Source organism: Saccopteryx leptura, chromosome 4 (genome assembly GCF_036850995.1).
Source record: "Saccopteryx leptura isolate mSacLep1 chromosome 4, mSacLep1_pri_phased_curated, whole genome shotgun sequence".
In the NCBI taxonomy this organism is placed as follows: Eukaryota; Metazoa; Chordata; class Mammalia; order Chiroptera; family Emballonuridae; genus Saccopteryx; species Saccopteryx leptura.
This window is the reverse complement of record NC_089506.1, coordinates 125,548,857-125,572,037: the sequence shown is the minus strand read 5'-3', so window position 1 is coordinate 125,572,037 and position 23,181 is coordinate 125,548,857. Positions and strand designations below refer to the sequence as shown.

Here is a 23,181-nt window from a genome sequence, read left to right as displayed (position 1 = left end):
CCAATTCTGTGACATCATGTCCTTGGTTGGGCGCTGCAGCAGTGTCTTTGTGCTCTGTGTTCAAGGCTTCATGCTCAAGCCACTGGTAAAATTGCCAACAAATGTTTCTAACTTTTTTTTTGGTATTTTTCTGAAGTGAGAAGCGGAGAGGCAGAGACAGATTCCCTCATGTACCCGACCAGGATCCACCCGGCATGCCCACCAGGGGGTGATGCTCTGCCCATCTGGGGCGTTGATCCACTGCAGTCGGAGCCATTCTAGCACCTGAGGTGGAGGCCATGGAGCCATCCTCAGCGCCCAGGGCAACTCTGCTTCAATGGAGCCTTGGCTGTGGGAGGGGAAGAGAGAGATAGAAAGGAGAAAGGGAAGGGTAGAGAAGCAGATAGGCACTTCTCCTGTGTGCCCTGGTCGGGAATCGAACCCCGGACTTCCATGTGCCAGGCTGACACACTACCACTGAGCCAATTGGCCAGGGCTGTTTCTAATTTCTTAATGACAACAGATTACTGTGAGTTTTTGCTCTGTTGGGCTGAAGTGAAGAGTAACAGATATATATGGGCTTGTTCTGAATGTACTTCGTGGGTATTCACAGAACGTCTTTCTTTTACAGGTGGTCCCGACAATCAAGTCCACTTTGAAGGGTACCAGGTGTCCAATCAGTGCATGGCGCTGGTCCGGGATGAGTGTCTGCTGCCCTGCAAGGATGCCCCTGAGCTCGGCTATGCCAAGGAGTCCAGCAGCGAGCAGTACGTGCCTGATGTGTTTTATAAGGTAAAAAACACAACAGTGCAGAGGCTGCGAGTAGACAGAGGACGATGTGGACACTGGCCTGCCTGGGCCTTGATCAGTTCTGATGCATTTTGGCCACATGGAGCGTTGGTCAGTCGTGGTCTTTTTAGTGTCTAGCTTGTGAATAAAGGCATTCCATAGCATTTCCAGGGCTTGTTAGGGCCTGTGGACATAATATCACTGGGTCTGGGGTATAGAACACCAATCAACCCATTGCAACACAGACTTTTTTGGTTTCTAAAAATGAGAAGACGTGTGTGCCAGGGCCTCACCAGGAGTAAAGAATGGAGGCTCTCCTAAAGGTGTCAAAGTGTTAGCTGATAATTTTAGACAAGTCATTGTCCATTCTAAATCTTTGTTTCTTGTGAAAGCTATAAAAACTATTTTTATTGAAAGATGTCATTTGGGTTGAATGTGTCATTTGGGTTCCTGGCAGGACCAGAGACAGTATTATCCTCAGCTCAGGACTTATCCCTGGTCATGATTGGGGCAGCCTACACCACCACCTGGTCAGGCTGATCTTCATTTGTCAAGGTTCTTTTCACCATGTGAAGATTTGGGTGGTGGCACAGTGGACAGAATGTTGACTTATGACACTGAGTTCCCAGGTTCGAAACCCCAAGGTTGCCTGCTTGAGTGTGGGCTCATCTGGCTTGAGCACAGGGCTACCGGCTTGAGCCTGGGATCATCAACATGATCCTGAGGTCACTGGCTTGAGCCCAGAGGTTGCTGGCTTGGAACCCAAGGTCACTGGCTTGTGCAAGGGGTCGGTCACTAGCTTGGCTTGAGCCCCCCAAGTCAAGACACATATGAGAAGCAATCCATGAACAACTAAGGTGCCACAAATACAAGTTGATACTTTTCTTTTTTTTTTTCTTTTTTGGTGACAAAGACAGAGTCAGAAAGAGAGACAGATAGGGACAGATAGTCCGGAGGGAGAGAGATGAGAAGTATCAGTTCTTTGTTGTAGCACCTTAGTTCTTCATTGATTGCTTTCTCATATGTGCCTTGACCTTGGGGCTACAGCAGACCGAGTAACCCCTTGCTCGAGCCAGCGACCTTGGGCTCAAGCTGGCAACCTTGCTCAAACCAGATGAGCCTGCGCTTAAGCTGGCGACCTCGGGGTCTCGAACCTGGGTCCTCCACGTCCCAGTCTGATGCTCTATCGCGCCACCACCTGGTCAGGCAAGATGATGCTTCTTTTCTCTCCCCCTTCCTGTCTGTGTCTCTCAAAAGAAGACAAGGTTGGGCCCTGGCCAGTTGGCTCAGCGGTAGAGCGTCGACCTGGTGTGCGGGGGACCCAGGTTCGATTCCCGGCCAGGGCACATAGGAGAAGCACCCATTTGCTTCTCCAACCCCCCCCCCTCCTTCCTCTCTGTCTCTCTCTTCCCCTCCCGCAGCCAAGGCTCCATTGGAGCAAAGATGGCCCGGGCTCTGGGGATGGCTCCTTGGCCTCTGCCCCAGGCGCTAGAGTGGCTCTGGTCGCGGCAGAGCGATGCCCCAGAGGGGCAGAACATCGCCCCCTGGTGGGCAGAGCGTCGCCCCTGGTGGGCGTGCCGGGTGGATCCCAATCGGGCGCATGCGGGAGTCTGTCTGATTGTCTCTCCCCGTTTCCAGCTTCAGAAAGAAAAGAAAAAAAAAAAAAAAAAGAAAAGAAAACAAGGTGAAGGTTTGCTCCAGTCACCTGACTCAAAGTGTTTCTTACGGGAAATTGGTTGTCACCCTCGTGTGTGCCTCTGTGTATAGTGTAACTCTTTCTGCTGGCTGACCTGTCCTCCCCGTGTCATAGATTTTAGCGATTTGATCATGATGTGCCCAGTGTCCTGACACATCATGTGTCCTGTGTTTGAGGTCTGTTGAACTTCTTGTGTGGATGGGTTTATGGTGTCGTTTTTTGGCCATTGTTTTCTGATGCTGCCCTAATGTGGCTGCAGAGTGGGTGGCTGTAACAGCACTGTGTCTCACCTGACAGCTCTGTGCTTGGGAGACTGGGCAAAGATCAGCTGCATGTCTGCTCTGGGCCAGCCAGGCCACAGGTGTGTGTGGGTCGTGGCTCTGTTACATTTGAGGTGTTGGCAGTGCTGAGCTCCTTGGCATCTGTCCTCATCCATAGGACGGCTTGCAGTGTGGCCTGCAGGATTGTCTATCTCTGACCCAGCACAGCCTTGAAAGGACTTGAAAGCACTGGATTGGGCTTGCCCAGGTGACTCAGGTCATCTCTTTATTTTGAGGGCAGATGACTAGTGACCTTCATTACACCTGCACAGCCCCCTTGTCATGTAAGACTTGTTCCCAGCTACTTTTAGTTTTGTTTTATTTATTTATTTATTTATTTGTATTCTTCTGAAGCTGGAAACAGGGAGGCAGTCAGACTCCCGCATACGCCCGACCGGGATCCACCCGGCACGCCCACCAGGGGGCGATGCTCTGCCCATCTGGGGCGTCGCTCTGTTGCGACCAGAGCTACTGCAGCACCTGAGGCAGAGGCCACAGAGCCATCCCCAGCGCCTGGGCCATCTTTGCTCCAATGGAGCCTTGGCTGCAGGAGGAGAAGAGAGAGACCGAGAGGAAGGAGAGGGGGAGGGGTGGAGAAGCAGATGGGCGCTTCTCCTGTGTGCCCTGGCTGGGAATCAAACCCAGGACTTCCGCACGCCAGGCCGACGCTGTACCACTGAGCAAACCGGCCAGGGCCTACTTTTAGTTTTAAAATCATGTTTTCAGCCTGACCAGGAGGTGGCGCAGTGGATAGAGCGTCAGACTGGGATGCGGAAGGACCCAGGTTCGAGACCCCGAGGTCGCCAGCTTGAGTGCAGACTCATCTGGTTTGAGCAAAGCTCACCAGCTTGGACCCAAGGTCGCTGGCTCAAGCAAGGGGTTACTCAGTCTGCTGAAGGCCCGCGGTCAAGGCACATATGAGAAAGCAATCAATGAACAACTAAGATGTTGCAACGCGCAATGAAAAACTAATAATTGATGCTTCTCATCTCTCTCCATTCCTGTCTGTCTGTCTCTGTCTATCCCTCTCTCTGACTCACTCTCTGTTTCTGTAAATAAATAAATAAATAAATAAATAAAAATAAATAAAATATTAAAAAAATCATGTTTTCAAACTTCTGCTCTTGGGAACTGGTACATATTTGTATTGAGCAACTCTGCTGTTACTCGTCCCTCTATGTGCACATGTGTTCTTTTGGCTTTTCTCATGAGACGTGCAGTGTCTCCCCATCTTGGCTCCTCTTCTGGAACAAGGTCCAGAGTCCAGCACTTTGTTCTGTTTTAATCATAGTGGAAGTGCTCTCAGGATTTCATGATTGACTCAGTTTGCTGTGGGTTTTTCTTTTTGTACTACCCTTTATCTGGTTGGGAATTTGTTTTTATTTCCATGTCTTCTGAGTTTCTTGCATGTGGCCGTGGGACCCGTGTTGCTTCCGTGGTCACATTGCTGTTCCTGTACATTGTTTACCTGCCTGCAGCTAGACACACTTCCCAGGTTAGTGTGTACCCCTGGCAGATTGGCGACCTGAGAAGGCAGACACTGAAGTAACCCTTCTAGTGCTCCTGTGGGCTTTGGGGCAGATTTAACAGACTTGTGAGCAGGACCTGCTGCAGGGTGTGTCCAAGGCCACATCCTGGTGTTGCCTATGTGACGCAGGCTGGAGGTCCAGCCCCAGGCTAGATAGACACCTGCGTGGGAGATACTGTTGATCGCTAGCGGCGTTTGTGTGAGGATTATTTAGAGGTATATACAGCATAAAATGCACAGTGTAAAATTAAACATGTGCCTCTTAGTGTTTTTTTTTTTCTTTTTTGTTTTTTGTATTTTTCTGAAGCTGGAAACGGGGAGAGACAGACAGACTCCCGCATGCGCCAGACTGGGATCCACCCGGCACGCCCACCAGGGGCGAAGCTCTGCCCACCAGGGGGCGATGCTCTGCCCCTCCGGGGCGTTGCTCTACCGCGACCAGAGCCACTCTAGAGCCTGGGGCAGAGGCCAAGGAGCCATCCCCAGCACCCGGGCCATCTTTGCTCCAATGGAGCCTTGGCTGCGGGAGGGGAAGAGAGAGACAGAGAGTAAGGGGGGGGTGGAGAAGCAAATGGGCGCTTCTTCTATGTGCCCTGGCCGGGAATCGAACCCCGGTCCCCCACACGCCACGCCGACGCTCTACCGCTGAGCCAACCGGCCAGGGCCTCTTAGTGTTTTTTGAAGAAACGTGTAGCTGTTTTTGCAGGTATACACATTGCATCCCGCAGGAGAGCAATGCTGTCTGTGCTAGGTGTATGTGTAGCCAGTGAAGGGGGGCTGCAGGAGCACCTCCCGTGCAGGTGGGGACACCTGTGTGTGTGATTTGCAAATTCAGTATGTTCCTTTTGGGGCACTTGGGCAGAGGGATTTGTAGCCCCCCCCACACACACACACCTCATGGTCTCCTTCCCTAGGCAGCAGTTGCTTGTCCCCTCTGGCACCCTTGGTCTGGCAGGGAGACAGAAGGAAGGCAGATTGAATGATAACCACTGTTCACATCCAGCGTGATGCCTTATCCTTTCTTTTTCTGTTTCTTTAAAATAAAATTGTTAAGTTGTAATTACACAGAATAAATGACTATATTTGTTAACTAGGTGGCCCAATCATCGTGTTTAATTAGCCTTATGCTGATGACTCCCTCAGTTGTTTCTGTTGGTTGGTAGGGTGTTGGTGCAGCTTCAGACTTGGTGCTGGTGCCTCCGTTGTGGCTCTGGTCAGGGTTAGGTGAGGGTGCAGCTTGGGAGCATGATGTGTACTTCAGAGTGTGGGGTCTGATGGTGTTGCAGGGCCATTAGCCTGATGAGCCTTCAGGGAATAAGATGGAGCTGAGTAGTCGGGGACAGCACATACCCCAAGTGGCAGTGGAGCCTGGAAGCTGAGCTGGGAATGGGGATGCTGTGGGCACCACGTGGCTATTGGGGCCTTGACAAGCAGCTGGCATCCAAGGTGAGGCTTGTTGACATGGGTCCCAGGGGAGCCTGGGGGTACTGAGTGGGCAGGCAGACAGTTTTGAAGAAGCTGGGCTGCAAAGGGAGGGCGGGCAGGGGCAGTGCTGGTGTGGAAGTGGGATCAGGACGGCCTCCTGTTTGGCTTTTTCACGTGAGAGAAATAACCCGCATGTGTGCTGGCCTTGGTCTGGTGCAGGCTGATTTGGTGCGGGGGGTGGGGGGACCAGGGACTGCAAGTTATGTCTGAGAAGACAGAGGAGACGGTGCCGGCACATGTGCAGTGGGGGTCCTTGGGAATTTAGATGGGGCTTGTGTGATGAGTGTGGGCTGGGCAGCAGGTCCTCGAGGTATGGGCATGGTTCAGAGTTTCAGGTGCTTCAGGAGGGCAGGTTTTCTAAAAATTAACCTACAGGACATTTATTAACATGAAATCAGGTTTGTGTTTATTATGAAGAGTAGGAAATTATGGATAATTAAGAAAACGGGCCCTGGCTGGGTTACTTGGTTGGAGCGTCATCCTGATACTCCAAGGTTGTGGATTCAATCCCTGGTCAGGGTGCACACAAGAATTGACCAATGAGCCTGACTAGGCAGTGGCGCAGTGATTAGAGTCGGACTGGGATGCAGAGGACCCAGGTTCGAAACCCAGAGGTCACTAGCTTGAGCATGGGCTCATCAGCTTGAGCGAGGGGTCGCTGGCTTGAGCATGGGATCATAGACATGACCCCATGGTCACTGGCTTGAGTCTGAGGTTACTGGCTTGAGCAAGGGGTCACTTGGTCTGCTGTAGCCCCCTGGTCAAGGCACATATGAGAAAGCAATCACTGAACAACTAAGGTGCTGCAACAAAGAATTGGTGATTCTCATCTCTCACCTTTCCTGTCTGTCTGTCCCTATCTGTACTTCTCTCTGTCTCAAGAATTGACCAGTGAATGCATGAATGGGTAGAACAACAAACTGATGTTTTCCTCTCTTCCTTTCTTTAAGTAAAAAAAAAAAGACCCCCAGCCTTTGCCTGTTCTTCCGGCTCCCTTTTGCATGCAGGAAGCACATCAGGTGCAGCCCCACTGGGTCTGCAGCCTCTTCCCTCAGCCCAGACTTAGATGTTGTGTCAGGTGTTCCACATGCCCAGGTGCTGGGACAACAGTGATGAGCAAGTCATACTTGGTCCCTCCTCCCAGGCTCTCAGTGACTATACAGGTGTCCCGGGTGGTGGGAAGGGAGCCATCCAGGGCCACATGGGCAGAGGTCTGTTGAGCTGGCATGTGTGTATGATGGGTTGGTGGGCAGTAGGAAGCCAGAAAGAGAGGTGGAAGGTGGTTCTGCAACATCCTGCTGGATGTGTGAATAGTGGTTTGGAGGCAGGAGACTTGTGCAGCATTACTGGTAGTCAAGCCAGGAAAGGGCAAAGGGGAGATGTGAGAGAGGCCTGAAGTCCAGTATGAAACACAGCAAGAAAGCTGAAAACCAGTCATGGAGGGAGGCCACTGTATCTGAAGATTTGTTCTGGGGCGCAGTGAGAAGGCTGGTTCTGTAATCAGGTGACATGTGTCTACTCCTGTGGCCTTTGGGGTGGAGAGGGTATGTAGGGCCAAGTCAGGTCTGTGGTTTGGGTGGGGTGGGTGTGGCAGCAGAGTGAGAGCATTGGGGGCTGTGGGTCAGGTGCCACTGTTCACAGTTTGCTATGGGGGGACAGGAAGGTCAAGAGATGTGGGCTGAGAGTACCATTTTTAAGGTCATCTTGCACAGAGAGCCCAAATTAAAGCCCTGAGAGTAGATGAGAGAAGCTGAGATTGTTCAGAGGACAGAGAGAATGTTGGACAGACCCAGAAACTTGCTTTTAGGGGTCTAGCCTGGCCGGGGTGGGGCTGATGTGGAGTGTGGGGCCAGTGGATGTGGAGCTGAGAGGCCAGGGAAAGCTGGCAGGTAGCTGCAGCGGGAGGAGGGGCATTGCTCCCTGGAGGAGCTGGCTGGAGGGGACAGGGCTCTCCGAGGGCCCCTTCTGTCATGCCCATCACGTGGTTTACCACCTGTTCCTCATCCCAGAGTTTGGTGCTTACCCACAGTGCTGTGCGCCATCTTGGGGCTCACTCTTGACTCTGAACTACTTGGGAAAAATTCCCAGAACCGGCATTATTTTGTCAATGGATAACATAAACTTAAGGGGTTTTATGTGTTCTCCCAAGTTCCATCCAAGAAGGCTACACACTTTATTTACATTGGAAAACTATGGACAGGCTAGCCCTGTCTTTTGCCCTCCTGTCCAGGCAGCTCAGGGATCCCATCCTCTAGGTGTGCATGTGTGTCATGATTTCTGAGTCACCTGGGTACCATGGGCGATTTGAGGGGATGTATCACTTTTGTGTCGCTGTGCAAGGTCTTCACATGCCAGGCCATCATTGCCTTGATACTTCTCATACTAAGAAGGTGAGATATTTTCTGATCTGAGTTACAGTAATCCTTTCCCATTATAGCTTCTGCCTTTGTCATCATAGTTAAGAAGCAGTTCTTTACCCAAAGGTATATATTTACCTATATTTTTGTTTTCTGCTTTTATGATTTAACTTTACATTGAGATCTATAACCCATTTACCCATTTTTTTTCTTCATTTATCATAGGTCATAATACATTTTTCTATATACTTGTTATGGCAAGACCCTGCACTATTCAACTTTTTAAAAGAAATGTTTTAATAGATGAAAAATAGGATTGTTCAGAAAAACTTGTCAATTAACCAAGAAATAGCCAACAAGAGAAGAGATTCTGAACAGCACATCAACACAATGTCCCAGCCTAGAAGAAGGGACTTTGTGGCAACTGGAGCCTGCGAGCTTGGTTGTTACTTTTTCCCTTGAGTCAGAAATGGGGAGTCTTGCTTGCCAGGAGTCCACTGTCAGGGTGGAGGCCTGCGGCCACAGGGTCCCTATAAGGGCATGAGGGCAGGCATGGGGTTGGGACGTGCTAAACTCCAAGTTGTGATGGGGCTGGACCGGTTCTCATTGCCTTCTGCCCTTACCAGCTATTAGAGCTCAGGCACCTGACTCACCACGTGTTGTAGACCCAATGGCCTTGTGTTCGTGTGTTGAGCTTGGATCGGCACTGGTCCTGCTTGCTCCTAACAAGCACTCTGTGGGTCTCATCAACCCCAACCCACTGTTTCCTAAACGGTGATTCTTTGTGAAGCTGTTGTGAGAACTTTTTCTTGCTTTATTCTGTGAAGTCACAGATCTAGCTGCTCATGTCACTTATTCCCCTTCTTGTCAGGTCTTTAAAGAAAAACATGTTCAGGGTTTCATTTGCCTTTTCCAGAGCAGGGTGGTGCCCCAGTCAGTGGCATAAGTGGCTGTCCTGGCACCAGGCCCACATGCCTTTGCACTCACAAAGACAGAGGTCCTGGGTTTCTCTTTGCTGTCACAGTGCTGGTGCCACTATTTCCAGATGTGGCCCATAGCAGGTATTGAGGCAGTGGGGACCTCGATTTCTGACTCTCCCAGTATGCTCCAGGTGGCAATAAAAAGGCTGACACTTTGGCAGCTGCCAAACTTAGCATTAAGATGTCTTCCTCCCAGGGTACTGCACCTGACATTTGCTGACTCCTATAAAGAGTGATTGCCTTTTCAAATGGTGGATAGGGCTTGGGATTGGCTGGCAACAGTAATGCAGGGAAGGCATGGGGGAGAAATAGACGTTGTCTGTCTTTCCCCCAGGGAAGAGGGGGTGCAGCACATTTATCTTCTTGAGGAGCAGGGAGATTTAGCTGGGTAAATTTGAAAAAGAATAGCTTGTCACAGAAAAAGAGGACATTTAACAAGAAACCTCCCTGGAGGGGAGGATTAAAGTGAACAGGTACTGGGAAAATGTTTCTGTGTATTAGAGCTTAATTAGATCTGACAATGAATTCCAGATGGGCTAATTACGTGTGAGTTGTTGCAGGTTATTTCTTGTAGGGGCAAGCGAGTATTTTTGGAAATGGTGATATGGTTTGATTGGACTTGATTCCTGCCTCTTACCACGTCTCCTCCATCAAGAAACTACAGCTTCCGGGGCCCCAGGCCCCTAGGACCCTCTCAGCAGGCTCCCATCTTGGGCTGCCCTGTTGAAGCTGGTGAGCTGCCATGGAATGCAGCCCATACTGATGGCTGCAGACGCCATTATGGGCACACCCACCCGAGGGACCAGCGGGTCCTACCCAGATGGATGGAGTACCACTCAGCCTCCTAGGAAGGCAGGCATGGCTATGTTGTTCACAGGAAGGTGTCTTGTGATGGAGTGTTGATGCTTCCGAATAGAAAGCTGGTGAGGTAGACTGGGGCCACTCTGCAGGCATGCAGAGGGGCAGGTGTTTGTTGCAGCTCTTTAGATTGTGAACACAGAAGGTAGGGACAGTGTGGCTAAACTGAGATGTGTTGCAGCCAGAAATATCCATCCTAAAAGGAGCAAAGCCTGTTGGAGGCGGCAGACTTGGTCTGATTTAGGGACAGCTTCTGTGTCCCCAACAAGGTGGATATGCTGGGGTGGCCATGCACGCCTCAGGACGATCTGCTTGACATCCATTTGGGTCTGAGATCTTTAATAAACATAAACTTTTATGTAAGACCCATAATTGGAACATATGGGAATATAATTTACATATGACTCCATGACTGATTTATATAATGTTAAGTGATGCTTTAGATTAAAAATATGACCCCCCTGCCTGACCTGTGGTAGTGCATGGATAAAGCATTGACCTAGAACACTGAGGTTGCCGGTTCGAAACCCGAGGCTTGCCTGGTCAAGGCACATATGGGAGTTGATGCTTCCTGCTCCTCCCTCTTCTCTCTCTCTCTCTCCTCTCTAAAATGAATAAATAAAATCTAAAAAAAATAAATAAAAATATGACCCCCTCCTGCAGGATCTTTAATGAAAAGCATCAGTTTTTACGAATTTATTTCTAGAGCTCTGTTTGAACACAGCATGTTTGACATAAATCAGAACTTATTGTCATTTTATGATTAATGAACATATGCTGGCCGTTTTTCCCCATAATTAAACTTTATGTTCTGTGCATCTGACAAAGCAAAACAAGTTTCAGCTTTGACAGATTGGTGGTGGGTTTCCATGTCTGTGTATTTGTGTGTGTATGTGTACTCATTTGTGTGTGTACTTTTTTAGTAACATACAAGTATTAAGTTCCTGTAGAATTGGGCTTCCAAAGGTGTAAGATGGTTAAGAATTAGCATTCAGACCTGAGACAGAGAGGTTGTAGGGGAGGAGAGGGCCCAGATGTAGCTGGGGCAGGCGGGGCTGGGACTCCTCGTGGAGACTGCTGGGCAGCTGAGAGCATGGTTGTTTCTGTGTTGAGGCTGTTGTGAAGAGCTCCCAGAGATGATGGAAGGTGGGTTCTTACAAAAAAGGCACATTTTCCTTTCTGCTTTTTGTACACCTCAACAAGAATTGTTATAATTTAATAAAAAGTAAGGGCCCTGGCCGGTTGGCTCAGCGGTAGAGCGTCGGCCTGGCATGCGGGGGACCCGGTTTCGATTCCCAGCCAGGGCACATAGGAGAAGCGCCCATTTGCTTCTTCACCCCTGCCCCCTCCTTCCTCTCTGTCTCTCTCTTCCCCTCCCGCAGCCAAGGCTCCATTGGAGCAAAGATGGCCCGGGCGCTGGGGATGGCTCCTTGGCCTCTGCCCCAGGCGCTAGAGTGGCTCTGGTCGCGGTAGAGCGACGCCCCGGAGGGGCAGAGCATCGCCCCCTGGTGGGCAGAGCGTCGCCCCTGGTGGGCGTGCCGGGTGGATCCCAGTCGGGCGCGTGCGGGAGTCTGTCTGACTGTCTCTCCCCGTTTCCAGCTTCAGGAAAAAAGAAAAAAAAAAAAGTAAGACAAGCATGTGAAAGGAAAAACGTCACTGGTCAGCAAACTTCCACTCATCCTGTTCACCTTTGTTTCCCGTTTCAGGACATAGACAAGTTTGGCAACGAGATCACCCAGCTGGCCCGCCCGCTGCCCGTGGAGTATCTGATCATAGATGTGAGTGTGTGTCGTCCCCTGCCCGGGCACACAGCAGGCATGCTAGAGGCAGGGCTGCTGGGTGGGGCTGTGCCCAGCTGCTGCAGCTTGCACAGCTGGTACAGGACAGATACCCAGGAGGTATTAGAATTGTCAAGCTCCTGGCATCCTGAGAAACTCACAGTTTTAAGGGATTTTCCTTTTAGTTTTAGGGTTTCTTTCCTTAAAAACAGTTTACGGGTTGGCCCTGGCAGGGTAGCTTACTTGGTTAGAGCATTGTCCTGAGACACCGAGGTTGCAGGTTTCATCCCCGGTCAGGGCATGTATGGGAAGCAACCAACACATGCACAACTAAGTGGAACAATAAATGATTGCTTCTCTCTCTTTCTTTTTCTCCTTTCCTCCCCCCCCCCTCTCTCTCGTGCGTGCTCTCTCTCTCCCTTATCTATGTCTCTTTAAAATCAATGAATTAAAAAAATGAAAGTAGGGGTTAACTTCTCCCAAACTAAAGTGTAACAAAGGAACACCAACTGGTTCATCCTGTAGAGTATGCAGGTGCTACCCTGGTCATAGCTGCTGCCACTTCTGGGCACATGGTGGGCCTTCCACCTGAGTTGGTTCCCCAGGGACACAGTTGTCACTCTGTTCTTGAGTGAAGGCAGTGTGGTTCCTGGGTGGAAGGAACTCCAAGAACCAAAAGGCACCAGCTCCAGTGTGTCTTCCCAGAGTTTCAGCTCCTCTCTGGTGGCAAGCTCTGGTCACAGAGATGTGGCTGCACCCCAAGGTGGTGACTGCTGCAGGACGAAAGCCTGGTAGTTTGCAGCAATCAGCACTCTGTCCAGAGGGGACAGGAGCAGCTCGTACCCTACATGCTGCCTGCCAGGACATTTCTGGGTTGCATTAGACTTGGCACAGGCACGTCATAAAGGATGTAAAATTGCCCTAGCTGGTTGGCTCGGTGGTAGAGTGTCAGCTCGGTGTGTGGATGACCCAGGTTCGATCCCCAGCCAGGGCATTCAGGAGAAATGACCATCTTCTCCATCCCACCCCATCTCGCTTCCCTCTCTATCTATCTCTTCTTCCCTTCTGCAGCAGCCATGGCTTGATTGGAGCGAACTGGCCCTGGGCATTGAGGATGGCTCCATGGCCTCCACCTCAGGCGCTAAAAACTGGCTTCGGTTGCAATGGAGTAAGGTCCCCAGATGGGCAGAGCACTGCCCCCTAGTGGGCTTGCCAGGTGGATCCTGGTCAGGGCACATGCGGAAGTCTGTCTCTGCCTCCCCTTTTCTCACTAAAATAAAAATAAAAAAGAACAAAATAAATAAAAAGGATGTAAAATAGCTTTGTGTTTGGAGCAGCATTTTTCCTGGAGCCAAGCCCGTCAATGCTCCACCCAGCTGATGGCTTCTGAGAACATATTTATTATCTAGGCCATAAAGGCATCTGGTTTTTTAAGACTATCTGGGGTGTAATTAAGATGCAGACAGATTAAAAGAAAAGATGAAAACAAATTGGTGGACTGTACACTTAGGAGGAGGAGTCAGCATGATTCCACACTCACTAGTAGGCTTTCTTTTGTGCCAGTTCACTACCAGATCTGCCTTCCCAAAGGGAGGCCCTGAGCCATACACAGGCTTTGTTTTAGCAGCACGGACACCCTGTCACTGTCTTTCACAATGTGACAGTGGCTAAGACTGAGTCCCATGTATGTGGCCATTTTGAGGGCTTTATGTGTTGGAGCATTTAATCCTTAGAGCAGCCTTAGGAGGTGCAGACACCTAGGTCATTTTTATCTTGCAAATGAGCAAAGAGGCCTAGGATCCGTGGCTGATAGGCCACACAGCTGGGATGTGGCCCTGTAGCTCAGGTCCATTCCCTTCACCACAAGATATTGGTCTGGTTACTGAGGCACAGTCCCAGCCAGTCATGGCCTTCACTGATGTGGAAAACAAAGCAGAGCAACATTATCATTTTTCGAAATAGCCCCAAAGGACCCAGAAGAGCTGCCCTAAGTCTGGCCAAGGTGTAGGCTGCTGCCACTGGTATATTGCAGAAGAAACACTGTGGCCACCATAATGGGCTGACAGGTCATAATCAGTGTTCTTGTGTGGGGGGGTGCCAGGAGGAGGAAGAAACCATGTTGATTCTTTTTATTTATTACAGAGACAGAGAGAGAGTCAGAGAGAGGGATAGACAGGGACAGACAGACAGAAAGGGAGAGAGATGAGAAGCATCAATCATTAGTTTTTCGTTGTGCGTTGCAACACCTTAATTGTTCATTGATTGCTTTCTCATTCATACGTGCCTTGACTGCGGGCCTTCAGCAGACCAAGTAACCCCTTGCTTGAGCCAGTGACCTTGGGCTCAAGCTGGTGAGCTTTTGCTCAAACCAGATGAGTCCTCGCTCAAGCTGGAGACCTTGGGGTCTCGAACCCGGGTCTTCCGCATCCCAGTCCGACACTCTATCCACTGCGCCACCGCCCAGTCAGGCCACGTTGATTCTTAAACATTGACCGTAGTCCATGTGGCTTTTATGGGTTAATTTTGATTTAATGTGTCCTCTGTTGTCACCAAAGCATGTCTGAGCCAAGTGAAGGGCTTAGAGTCCCTATGGACACAAGCTCTTTTTTTTTTTTTTAATTTTTATTTACTGACTTTAGAAAGAGGAAGGGAGAGATAGAGAAACTTATACATTTGTTGTCCCACTTAATGATGCTGTTATTGGTTGCTTCTTGATATGTGTGTGTGCCCTGACTGAGGATCGAACCCACAACCTTGGCATATTGGAATGATGCTCTAACCAACTGAGCTACCTGGCCAGGGCCTGGACACAACTTTTGATTCCAGCTGTCTTCAGGGGAGAGCTGTGCCTGCACCTCAGAGGCCTCATGGAGCAGGGCCTATGAATTCAAAGGGCCTCAGCAAGCTTGCTGAGGTCACTGTGGCTCTCAGGTCATCGGGCTACTCGGCTGCTCTGCACGTGCCCTCCAGACCCAGTGATGGGAACAGGCCTCCTTGCGCATCCATTCTGTGCCCGTAGTTTATTTATTTATTTTTATTTTTTTTCTGAAGTTGGAAACGGGGAGGCAGTCAGACAGACTCCCACATGCGCCTGACCGGGATCCACCCAGCATGCCCACCAGGGGGCGATGCTCTGCCCATCTGGGGCATTGCACTGTTGCAACCAGAGCCATTCTAGCGCCTGAGGCAGAGGCCATGGAGCCGTCCTCAGCGCCTGGGGCTGACTTTGTTCCAGTGGAGCCTTGGCTGCGGGAGGGGAAGAGAGAGACAGAGAGGAAGGAGAGGGGGAGGGGTGGAGAAGCAGATGGGTGCTTCTCCTGTGTACCCTGGTCGGGAATCGAACTTGGGACTCCTGCACGCCAGGCCGACACTCTACCACTGAGCCAACCGGCCAGGGCTGTGCCCGTAGTTTAACCTGAGATGCCTCCTTGCGCATCCATTCTGTGCCCGTGGTTTAACCCTTGAGTTCATGGTTGCAGAAAGAGTTGTCTGGGAGGCTCATCACATGGAAACTGCCCCTCGGGCTGACCCAGTGAGGCTTGAGTTGCATAGCATAGAGGCCAGAGGACAGAACTGCCCATGTGTGATGCAACCTTGGAAATAATTAGAAGTGATTCTCAGGTTTTTTTCCCAGAGTCAGTGTCAGAATTTTTGTTGAGAGTGGTATCAGCGGTTAACTCGTCCCTCCATGTGGAACAGTCAGGGCTCTTTGGCTGCTGGGACTAACTTGGGGCTTATTGCTGTGAGGGTTGCCCACAACCCTGTTCATAGCACAACTAATGTGTCATGGGTTGGGGTTTTTTTTTGTTCATTAGATTACAACAACTTTCCCCAAGGATCCAGTTTATACTTTTTCTATTTCTCAAAATCCATTTCCTATTGAAAACCGGGATGTGTTGGGTGAGACACAGGTAAGCTCTTTTTGAAGTAACTACTGCTTGTTTGGTGCCTGTGTTGCTTTTCCCAAGTGCCCAGCTTTCAGGCTGTCCCCATGCATTGTTTCTGCGACATGGCTGATCTCAGTGATACTCCCTCTAGGCTGGGTGATACATGGCCACCAGGGCAAGTCTCGCGAGACCTCAGGTGATGAATCTATCAGGAGGACCATTTTTAGTTGAATTATTTTTTTCCCCAAAACTTGTCACTTTGTGTCCTCTCGCAACAACTTTCATTGTTTATGTGTTGATGGTATTGTCTCTTTGTGGAGATGTTTCACTCCACTGTCTGCAGTGGCCCCTCTTGTCACCCTGCTGCATTTCTCAGGCACTACATGAGTGTGTGGCCACCACTCTCACTGGCAGCTCAGGCCAGATCAGAACTGAGACTGCTAGTGTGTGCCACATGGATGGCCAGTGACACATGGGCATTGCAAAAATGGCTTGGGTAAAAAATGTCCACTGTGCGAGTTTCTGAAGCGGTGGTTGTTTACAGAACCTCTCTGACAGTTGGGTCTCCTCACTGCCCATTTGCCTAGGGACTCAGGGTGCTTGTAGAAGTGCAGAGCTACTTTGTGGGGTGGCACCCTTGAGCCTCCTGTTTTTAGTCCTGCCCAAGGTGTTCAATTTACTAACACCCACACACACAAATACACACAACTCCTTCTCCTTGGGGTCTGCTGCCCTAGGTCAACAATGCAACTACACAAGGTAGTACCTGGGTCTCCTGGCCCTCTCCACTGAGAGCGAAGGGCAGGCCCCCGTGTGCATGTGTCTCACAGTCAGGTTCCCTGATCTACTGAGAGTGTCCATTTCTCTGCCCTAGGTCCTCATTAGCAGATATATAAAGAGGGGGGTGTCTTGTCAGCCTTGAATGTATTCAGTTATATATATTCTGGGAAGAAAGAGCTCTTCTCTGGGAACTGTAACAGAATGCTGTATTTATTTCCTGCTGTCCCATCACCGTCACTCCAGGACTTCCATAGTTTGGCCACCTACTTGTCACAGAATACCTCCTCCGTGTTCTTGGATACTATCTCAGATTTTCACCTCCTGCTCTTTCTGGTCACCAACGAAGTCATGCCTCTACAGGTATGGAACAAGAGTGTATGCCCACTGACACCTGGTGTTGGTGGTCTCCAGGTGGGTCTGGGCTGTGCAGGTGCTTCCTTTCCTCCTGAACCAGATGTGTGTTCACAGTCCCCTTTACAATTCTATGGACAGTGGCTTTGCACAGGGGGCTGTTGATTGGAAGTTGAATTTTTTCACATTTAGCGTTTTTAGTAAGACACTATGTAAGTGTCATCTTTGGGGTTGGGCCGATCTCCTTTGTGCTCTCACCACAGGAGAAGCAGCTGTGGTTAGCCCGGTGTCCCCCAGCAAGGAATGGCAGAGGTCTCACAAAACAGCCCTGTCCTGACAGCTTCAGAATCGCAGCTCTGCTTCCTTCCCATGTCCCCTGCCTCCTGAAGCAGCTTTAATAGCTGAGCCCAGATGGCTGGTATCCAGGCCCCGAGCTCACAGTGGCACAGTTGACCTCTGTGAGACACACTGAGGGGAGAGAGGGTGGGTGTACACACAGCAGATTCTATCTGAGCCGTGTGGCAGCCAGACAGCGTGTCCAGCCAGGAGGCCCCAGGCATGTGCTATGGTGTGGGTGGGATTTCTTTCTGTCTGAGACCCAAGGGAACACCAGGGAGAAAGGACTGGGTTTTTTTTAAAGACTTTATTTATTGATTTTAGAAGAGAGAGAGGGAGAGAGAAAGAAGGTGGTAGGTGGTGAGGAGCATCAACTCAAAGTAGTTGCTTCCCACATGTGCCCTGACTGGGCAAGCCTGAGGTTTTAAACCAGCAACTTCAGCATTTCAGGTTGATGCTTTAGCCACTGCGTCACCACAAGTGAAAGGACCGATTTCTTCCTGAGCCACTGATAGTCAACTCAATGCATTCCCCACAAGGGTCAGAATAGAATGGAGAGTTGACCTCCCATGTCATTGTCAGCTGGCCTGTGGCTGCTCTTGTATTCTGCCAGCTTTGTCTTGTGTCTGTATTTTGTCCAAAACGACCCCCTTCTGCTCATACCAGGCACTCTGTGATGTCCCATTGGCTATGCCTTCGCTGTGAAGCCCAGAGAGTTTCAGCTCTGGTGGGACAGGTGGTGAAAGTCTGGGCCCGACCTGCCAGGGCTCTTGCTGGGCAGCGGGTGCTGTTCCTGCAGCCACTCCAGACATCATTTCTGTAAATAACTGTGTAAGCCCCTAAAGGCTGGCACATCTCTCACAGAAACTATTTTAATTCTCTGAATTTTGACCCCGAGACCTGGGCTGTATTTGATGACGTGACAGAAGGTAAAGAACCCGAGAGGAAAGTGAGAGGAAGGACTTAGGATGGGGGCTCCAGTCCATCCACCTAGCCCAGTAGAAAGGGCCAAGCCTTTGTTACCTAGGTGATGACAGATGGCACAGGAGCAACTTGGGGCCATTTAGGAGGGATTCAAATTCTAGCTCAGTTTAGTACTTATATGTATAGACCAAACTGTATGACATTTTGCATTTTGTAGCGACAGCTGTGAGGTTGTCTCCATCTCCTCTGAAGAATGTCATGATGTTAGGGAAGAAATTAGCAGGAGTTGTCCACTGCAGGCAAAGCATGTTGGAACCTTCCTTTTTGGCTTCTTGCAGGACAGCATCAGCTTGCTGTTGGAGGCTGTGAGGACCAGAAATGAGGAGCTTGCCCAGACATGGAAGAAGTCTGAGCAGTGGGCCACCATTGAGCAGCTCTGCAGTAAGTGGCCTCCCTTTCTCAGTCCCTAGGTCATGCCCTTGAGCTCCCATTGCCAGAGCCCAGGGGCCCAACACGTGCTCTGCAAAAGCTTCCAAACTTCTCCATGTGCCTGTGAGCCTGACTCCAGACACATTCCAACAGGCATCATGGGCATTCAAATGGGCACAGATGGACCTCTGCCAGGGTACCCAGGCTTTCAGTGCTGTGACATACATGCTGTGAGGGCCACAGATCTTTGGTACACAGCTGTGTGGAATTCTACACACGTCAGCAGTGGGCACGCTCATCTTCAAGCATCGTAGGAGCATTTGGAAAATCACTGTTTTAGAGAAACAGAAACTACACTCACACAAGTACCGAGAGCACAGAAACCTTTGGTCTCCTTGGGCTTTTCTTTTTCCCCACCATCCTCAGTGCTTCTGCAATTGGTAAAGCTGCAAGGCCTTACTTAGGGAGTTTAGTTGAACAACTTGTTCTCTCTCTTTTTTTTTTTTTTTTTTTTACAGAGACAGAGTCAGAGAGAGGGATAGACAGGGACAGACAGACAGGAATGGAGACAGATGAGAAGCATCAATCATCAGTTTTTCATTGCGACACCTTAGTTGTTCATCGACCGCTCTCCCATATGTGCCTTGACCACAGGCCTTCAGCAGACCGAGTAACCCCCGGCTCAAGCCAGCGACCTTGGGTCCAAGCTGGCAAGCTTTTTTTTGTTTGTTTGTTTGTTTTGTATTTTTCTGAAGCTGGAAATGGGGAGAGACAGTCAGACAGACTCCCGCATGCGCCCGACCGGGATCCACCCGGCACGCCCACCAGGGGCGACGCTCTGCCCACCAGGGGGCGATGCTCTGCCGCTCCGGGGCGTCGCTCTGCCACGACCAGAGCCACTCTAGCGCCTGGGGCAGAGGCCAAGGAGCCATCCCCAGCGCCCGGGCCATCTTTGCTGCAATGGAGCCTTGGCTGCGGGAGGGGAAGAGAGAGACAGAGAGGAAGGAGGGGGTGGGGGTGGAGAAGCAAATGGGCGCATCTCCTATGTGCCTTGGCCGGGAATCGAACCCGGGTCCCCCGCACGCCAGACCGACGCTCTACCACTGAGCCAACCGGCCAGGGCCTCAAGCTGGCAAGCTTTTGCTCAAACCAGATGAGCCCGCACTCAAGCTAGCGACCTCAGGGTCTCGAACCTGGGTCCTCCGCGTCCCAGTCCGACGCTCTATCCACTGCACCACCGCCCGGTCAGGCTCTCTGTCTCTTTAGAATGTGAGGGACACAGTGCTGGTCCTACTGTCAGAACTGCACGAAAAGAAAACAACACAATGAAGGACCACAGAGCTTCTGGGTGTTTCAATATCAGGAGACTGAGAACTCCCACTGGCTCCATATAGCTTAGATCCTGTGGAGGGCCTTAGCTAATTCTGGCTCTAGCATCTTAACTATAGTACTATATAGAGAACATAATATCAACATTTTTTTTTTTTTTTAACAGAGACAGAGAGTGGGGGGGATAGATAGGGACAGACAGACAGGAACAGAGAGATGAGAAGCATCAATCATTAGTTTTACGTTGCACGTTGCAACACCTTAATTGTTCATTGATTGCTTTCTCATATGTGCCTTGACTGTGGGCCTTCAGCGACTTCGGGGTCTCGAACCTGGGTCTTCCGCATCCCAGTCCGACGCTCTATCCACTGTGCCACTGCCCGATCAGGCAACATTTTTTAATATGTTTTTAAAAATTGGCCCTGGCCGGTTGGCTCAGCGGTAGAGCGTCGGCCTAGCGTGCGGAGGACCCGGGTTCGATTCCCGGCCAGGGCACATAGGAGAAGCGCCCATTTGCTTCTCCACCCCTCCGCCGCGCTTTCCTCTCTGTCTCTCTCTTCCCCTCCCGCAGCCAAGGCTCCATTGGAGCAAAGATGGCCCGGGCGCTGGGCATGGCTCTGTGGCCTCTGCCTCAGGCGCTAGAGTGGCTCTGGTCGCAATATGGCGACGCCCAGGATGGGCAGAGCATCGCCCCCTGGGGGGCAGAGCACCGCCCCTGGTGGGCGTGCCGGGTGGATCCCGGTCGGGCGCATGCGGGAGTCTGTCTGACTGTCTATCCCCGTTTCCAGCTTCAGAAAAATGAAAAAAAAAAAAAAAAAAAAATAAAAAAAAATAAAAAAATAAAAATTGTCTTAGCCCTGGCCAGTTGGCTCAGTGGTGGAGCGTCGGCCTGGCATGCAGGAGTCCTAGGTTCGATTCCCGGCCAGGGCACACAGGAGAGGCGCCCATCTGCTTCTCCACCCCTCCCCCTCTCCTTCCTCTCTCTCTTTCTTTCCCTCCATAGCTAAGGCTCCATTGGAGCAAAGTTGGCCCGGGCGCTGAGGATGGCTCCATGGCCTCTGCTTCAGGCGCTAGAATGGCTCTGGTTGCAACAGAGCGACGCCTCAGATGGGCAGAGCATCGCCCCCTGGTGGGCATGCCGGGTGGATCTCGGTCAGGCGCATGCGGGAGTCTGTCTGCCTGCCTCCCCGTCTCCAACTTCAGAAAAAAACAGGCCCTGGCCGGTTGGCTCAGTGGTAGAGTGTCGGCCTGGCATGTGGGAGTCCCGGGTTCGATTCCCGGCCAGGGCACAAAGGAGAAGCGCCCATTTGCTTCTCCACCCCTCCCCCTCTCCTTCCTCTCTCTCTCTCTCTCTTCCCCTCCCGCAGCCGAGGCTTCATTGGAGCGAGGTTTGCCCAGGTGCTGAGGATGGTTCTGTGGCCTCTGCCTCAGGTGCTAGAATGGCTCTGATTGCAGCAGAGCGACGCCCCAAGATGGGCAGAGCATCGCCCCCTGGTGGGCATGCCGGGTGGATCCCGGTCGGGCGCATGCGGGAGTCAGTCTGACTGTCTCCCCGTTTCCGACTTCAGAAAAATACAAAAAATATATAAAAGAAAAAGAAAAGAAAAATACACACATAAAAAACTTGTCTTAGAAGAGCATCCCAGCATTTCTTTTTTTTTTGCTTTTTTTTTTTTTGTATTTTTCTGAAGCTAGAAACCGGGAGAGACAGTCAGACAGACTCCCACATGCGCCTGACCGGGATCCACCCGGCACGCCCACCAGGGGCGATGCTCTGCCCACCAGGGGGCGATGCTCTGCCCCTCCGGGCATCGCTCTGTTGCAACCAGAGCCACTCTAGCGCCTGGGGCAGAGGCCAAGGAGCCATCCCCAGCACCCGGGCCATCTTTGCTCCAATGGAGCCTCGCTGCGGGAGGGGAAGAGAGAGACAGAGAGGAAGGAGAGAGGGAGGGGTGGAGAAGCAAATGGGTGCTTCTCCTGTGTGCCCTGGCCGGGAATCGAACCCGGGACTTCTACACGCCAGGCCGACGCTCTACCACTGAGCCAACCGGCCAGGGCCCCAGCATTTCCTTTCTTTTTTTTTTTTTTCTTTTTGTATTTTTCTGAAGCTGGAAACGGGGAGAGACAGTCAGACAGACTCCCGCATGCGCCTGACTGGGATCCACCCAGCACGCCCACCAGGGGGCGACGCTCTGCCCCTCCGGGGCGTCGCTCTGCGGTGACCAGAGCCACTCTAGCGCCTGGGGCAGAGGCCAAGGAGCCATCCCCAGCGCCCGGGCCATATTTGCTCCAATGGAGCCTCGGCTGCGGGAGGGGAAGAGAGAGACAGAGGAAGGAGAGGGGGAGGGGTGGAGAAGCAGATGGGCACCTCTCCTGTGTGCCCTGGCCGGGAATCAAACCCGGACTTCTGCACGCCAGGCTGACGCTCTACCACTGAGCCAACCGGCCAGGGCTGTTCTGTAATTCTTCAGGGATGTGTAGTGAGACTTGGGGTCTGTGTACAGAAAATGATCTTGGCCTCCATAAGCATACTGTGTACGAGGATCTACTCAAGACAGGTCATGACACGTGGTAGAAGCTAAAACAGCAGATAGGTTGAATATTTTCAGGCCTTGGGGTAGGACAGGAAAACACTGACCATAAAAGTTTGGTCCTGGCCCTGGCCGGTTGGCTCAGTGGTAGAGCGTCGGCCTGGCGTGCAGGGGACCCGGGTTCGATTCCCGGCCAGGGTACATAGGAGAAGCGCCCATTTGCTTCTCCACCCCCCCTCCTTCCTCTCTGTCTCTCTCTTCCCCTCCCGCAGCCGAGGCTCCATTGGAGCAAAGATGGCCCAGGTGCTGGGGATGGCTCCTTGGCCTTTGCCCCAGGCGCTAGAGTGGCTCTGGTCGCAGCAGAGCGACACCCCGGAGGGGCAGAGCATCGCCCCTGGTGGGTGTGCCGGGTGGATCCCGGTCAGGCGCATGCGAGAGTCTGTCTGACTGTCTCTCCCCATTTTCAGCTTCAGAAAAATGCAAAAAATAAATAAATAAAGTTTGGTCGGGCCCTGGCCGGCTGGCTCAGTGGTAGAGCATCGGCCTGGTGTGCGGAAGTCCCGGGTTCGATTTCCGGCCAGGGCACAGAGGAGAAGCGCCCATCTTCTCCACCCCTCCCTCTCTCCTTCCTCTCTGTCTCTCTCTTCTCCTCCCGCACCCAAGGCTCCATTGGAGCAAAGTTTCCTGGGCGCTCAGGATGGCTCTGTGGCCTCTGCCTCAGGCACTAGAATGGCTCTAGTTGCAACAGAGCGACACCCGGGATGGGCAGAGCATTGCCCCCTGGTGGGCATACCGGGTAGATTCCAGTTGGTCGCATGCGGGAGTCTGTCTGACTGCCTCCCCG

At 51.5% G+C, this 23,181-nt stretch overlaps 2 protein-coding genes across 3 annotated transcripts in view; both read left to right on the top strand.

The window, feature by feature from the left end:
- NPLOC4 (NPL4 homolog, ubiquitin recognition factor) overlaps positions 1-23,181 on the top strand; it is a 70,219-nt gene that overhangs the window by 44,049 nt on the left and 2,989 nt on the right. For both annotated transcript variants that reach the window (XM_066381540.1, XM_066381541.1), the window contains 5 exons: positions 611-771; positions 11,699-11,770; positions 15,586-15,681; positions 16,681-16,797; positions 18,387-18,489. In XM_066381540.1, coding sequence (XP_066237637.1) covers positions 611-771; positions 11,699-11,770; positions 15,586-15,681; positions 16,681-16,797; positions 18,387-18,489 — 549 coding nt within the window. The remainder of the gene's footprint in view (positions 1-610; positions 772-11,698; positions 11,771-15,585; positions 15,682-16,680; positions 16,798-18,386; positions 18,490-23,181) is intronic.
- Positions 16,278-23,181, top strand: part of ACTG1 (actin gamma 1) — a 47,627-nt gene continuing 40,723 nt past the window's right edge. Inside the window, exon 1 of the mRNA XM_066381544.1 lies at positions 16,278-16,282. The gene's annotated coding sequence lies outside the window, so the exon portion shown is untranslated. The remainder of the gene's footprint in view (positions 16,283-23,181) is intronic.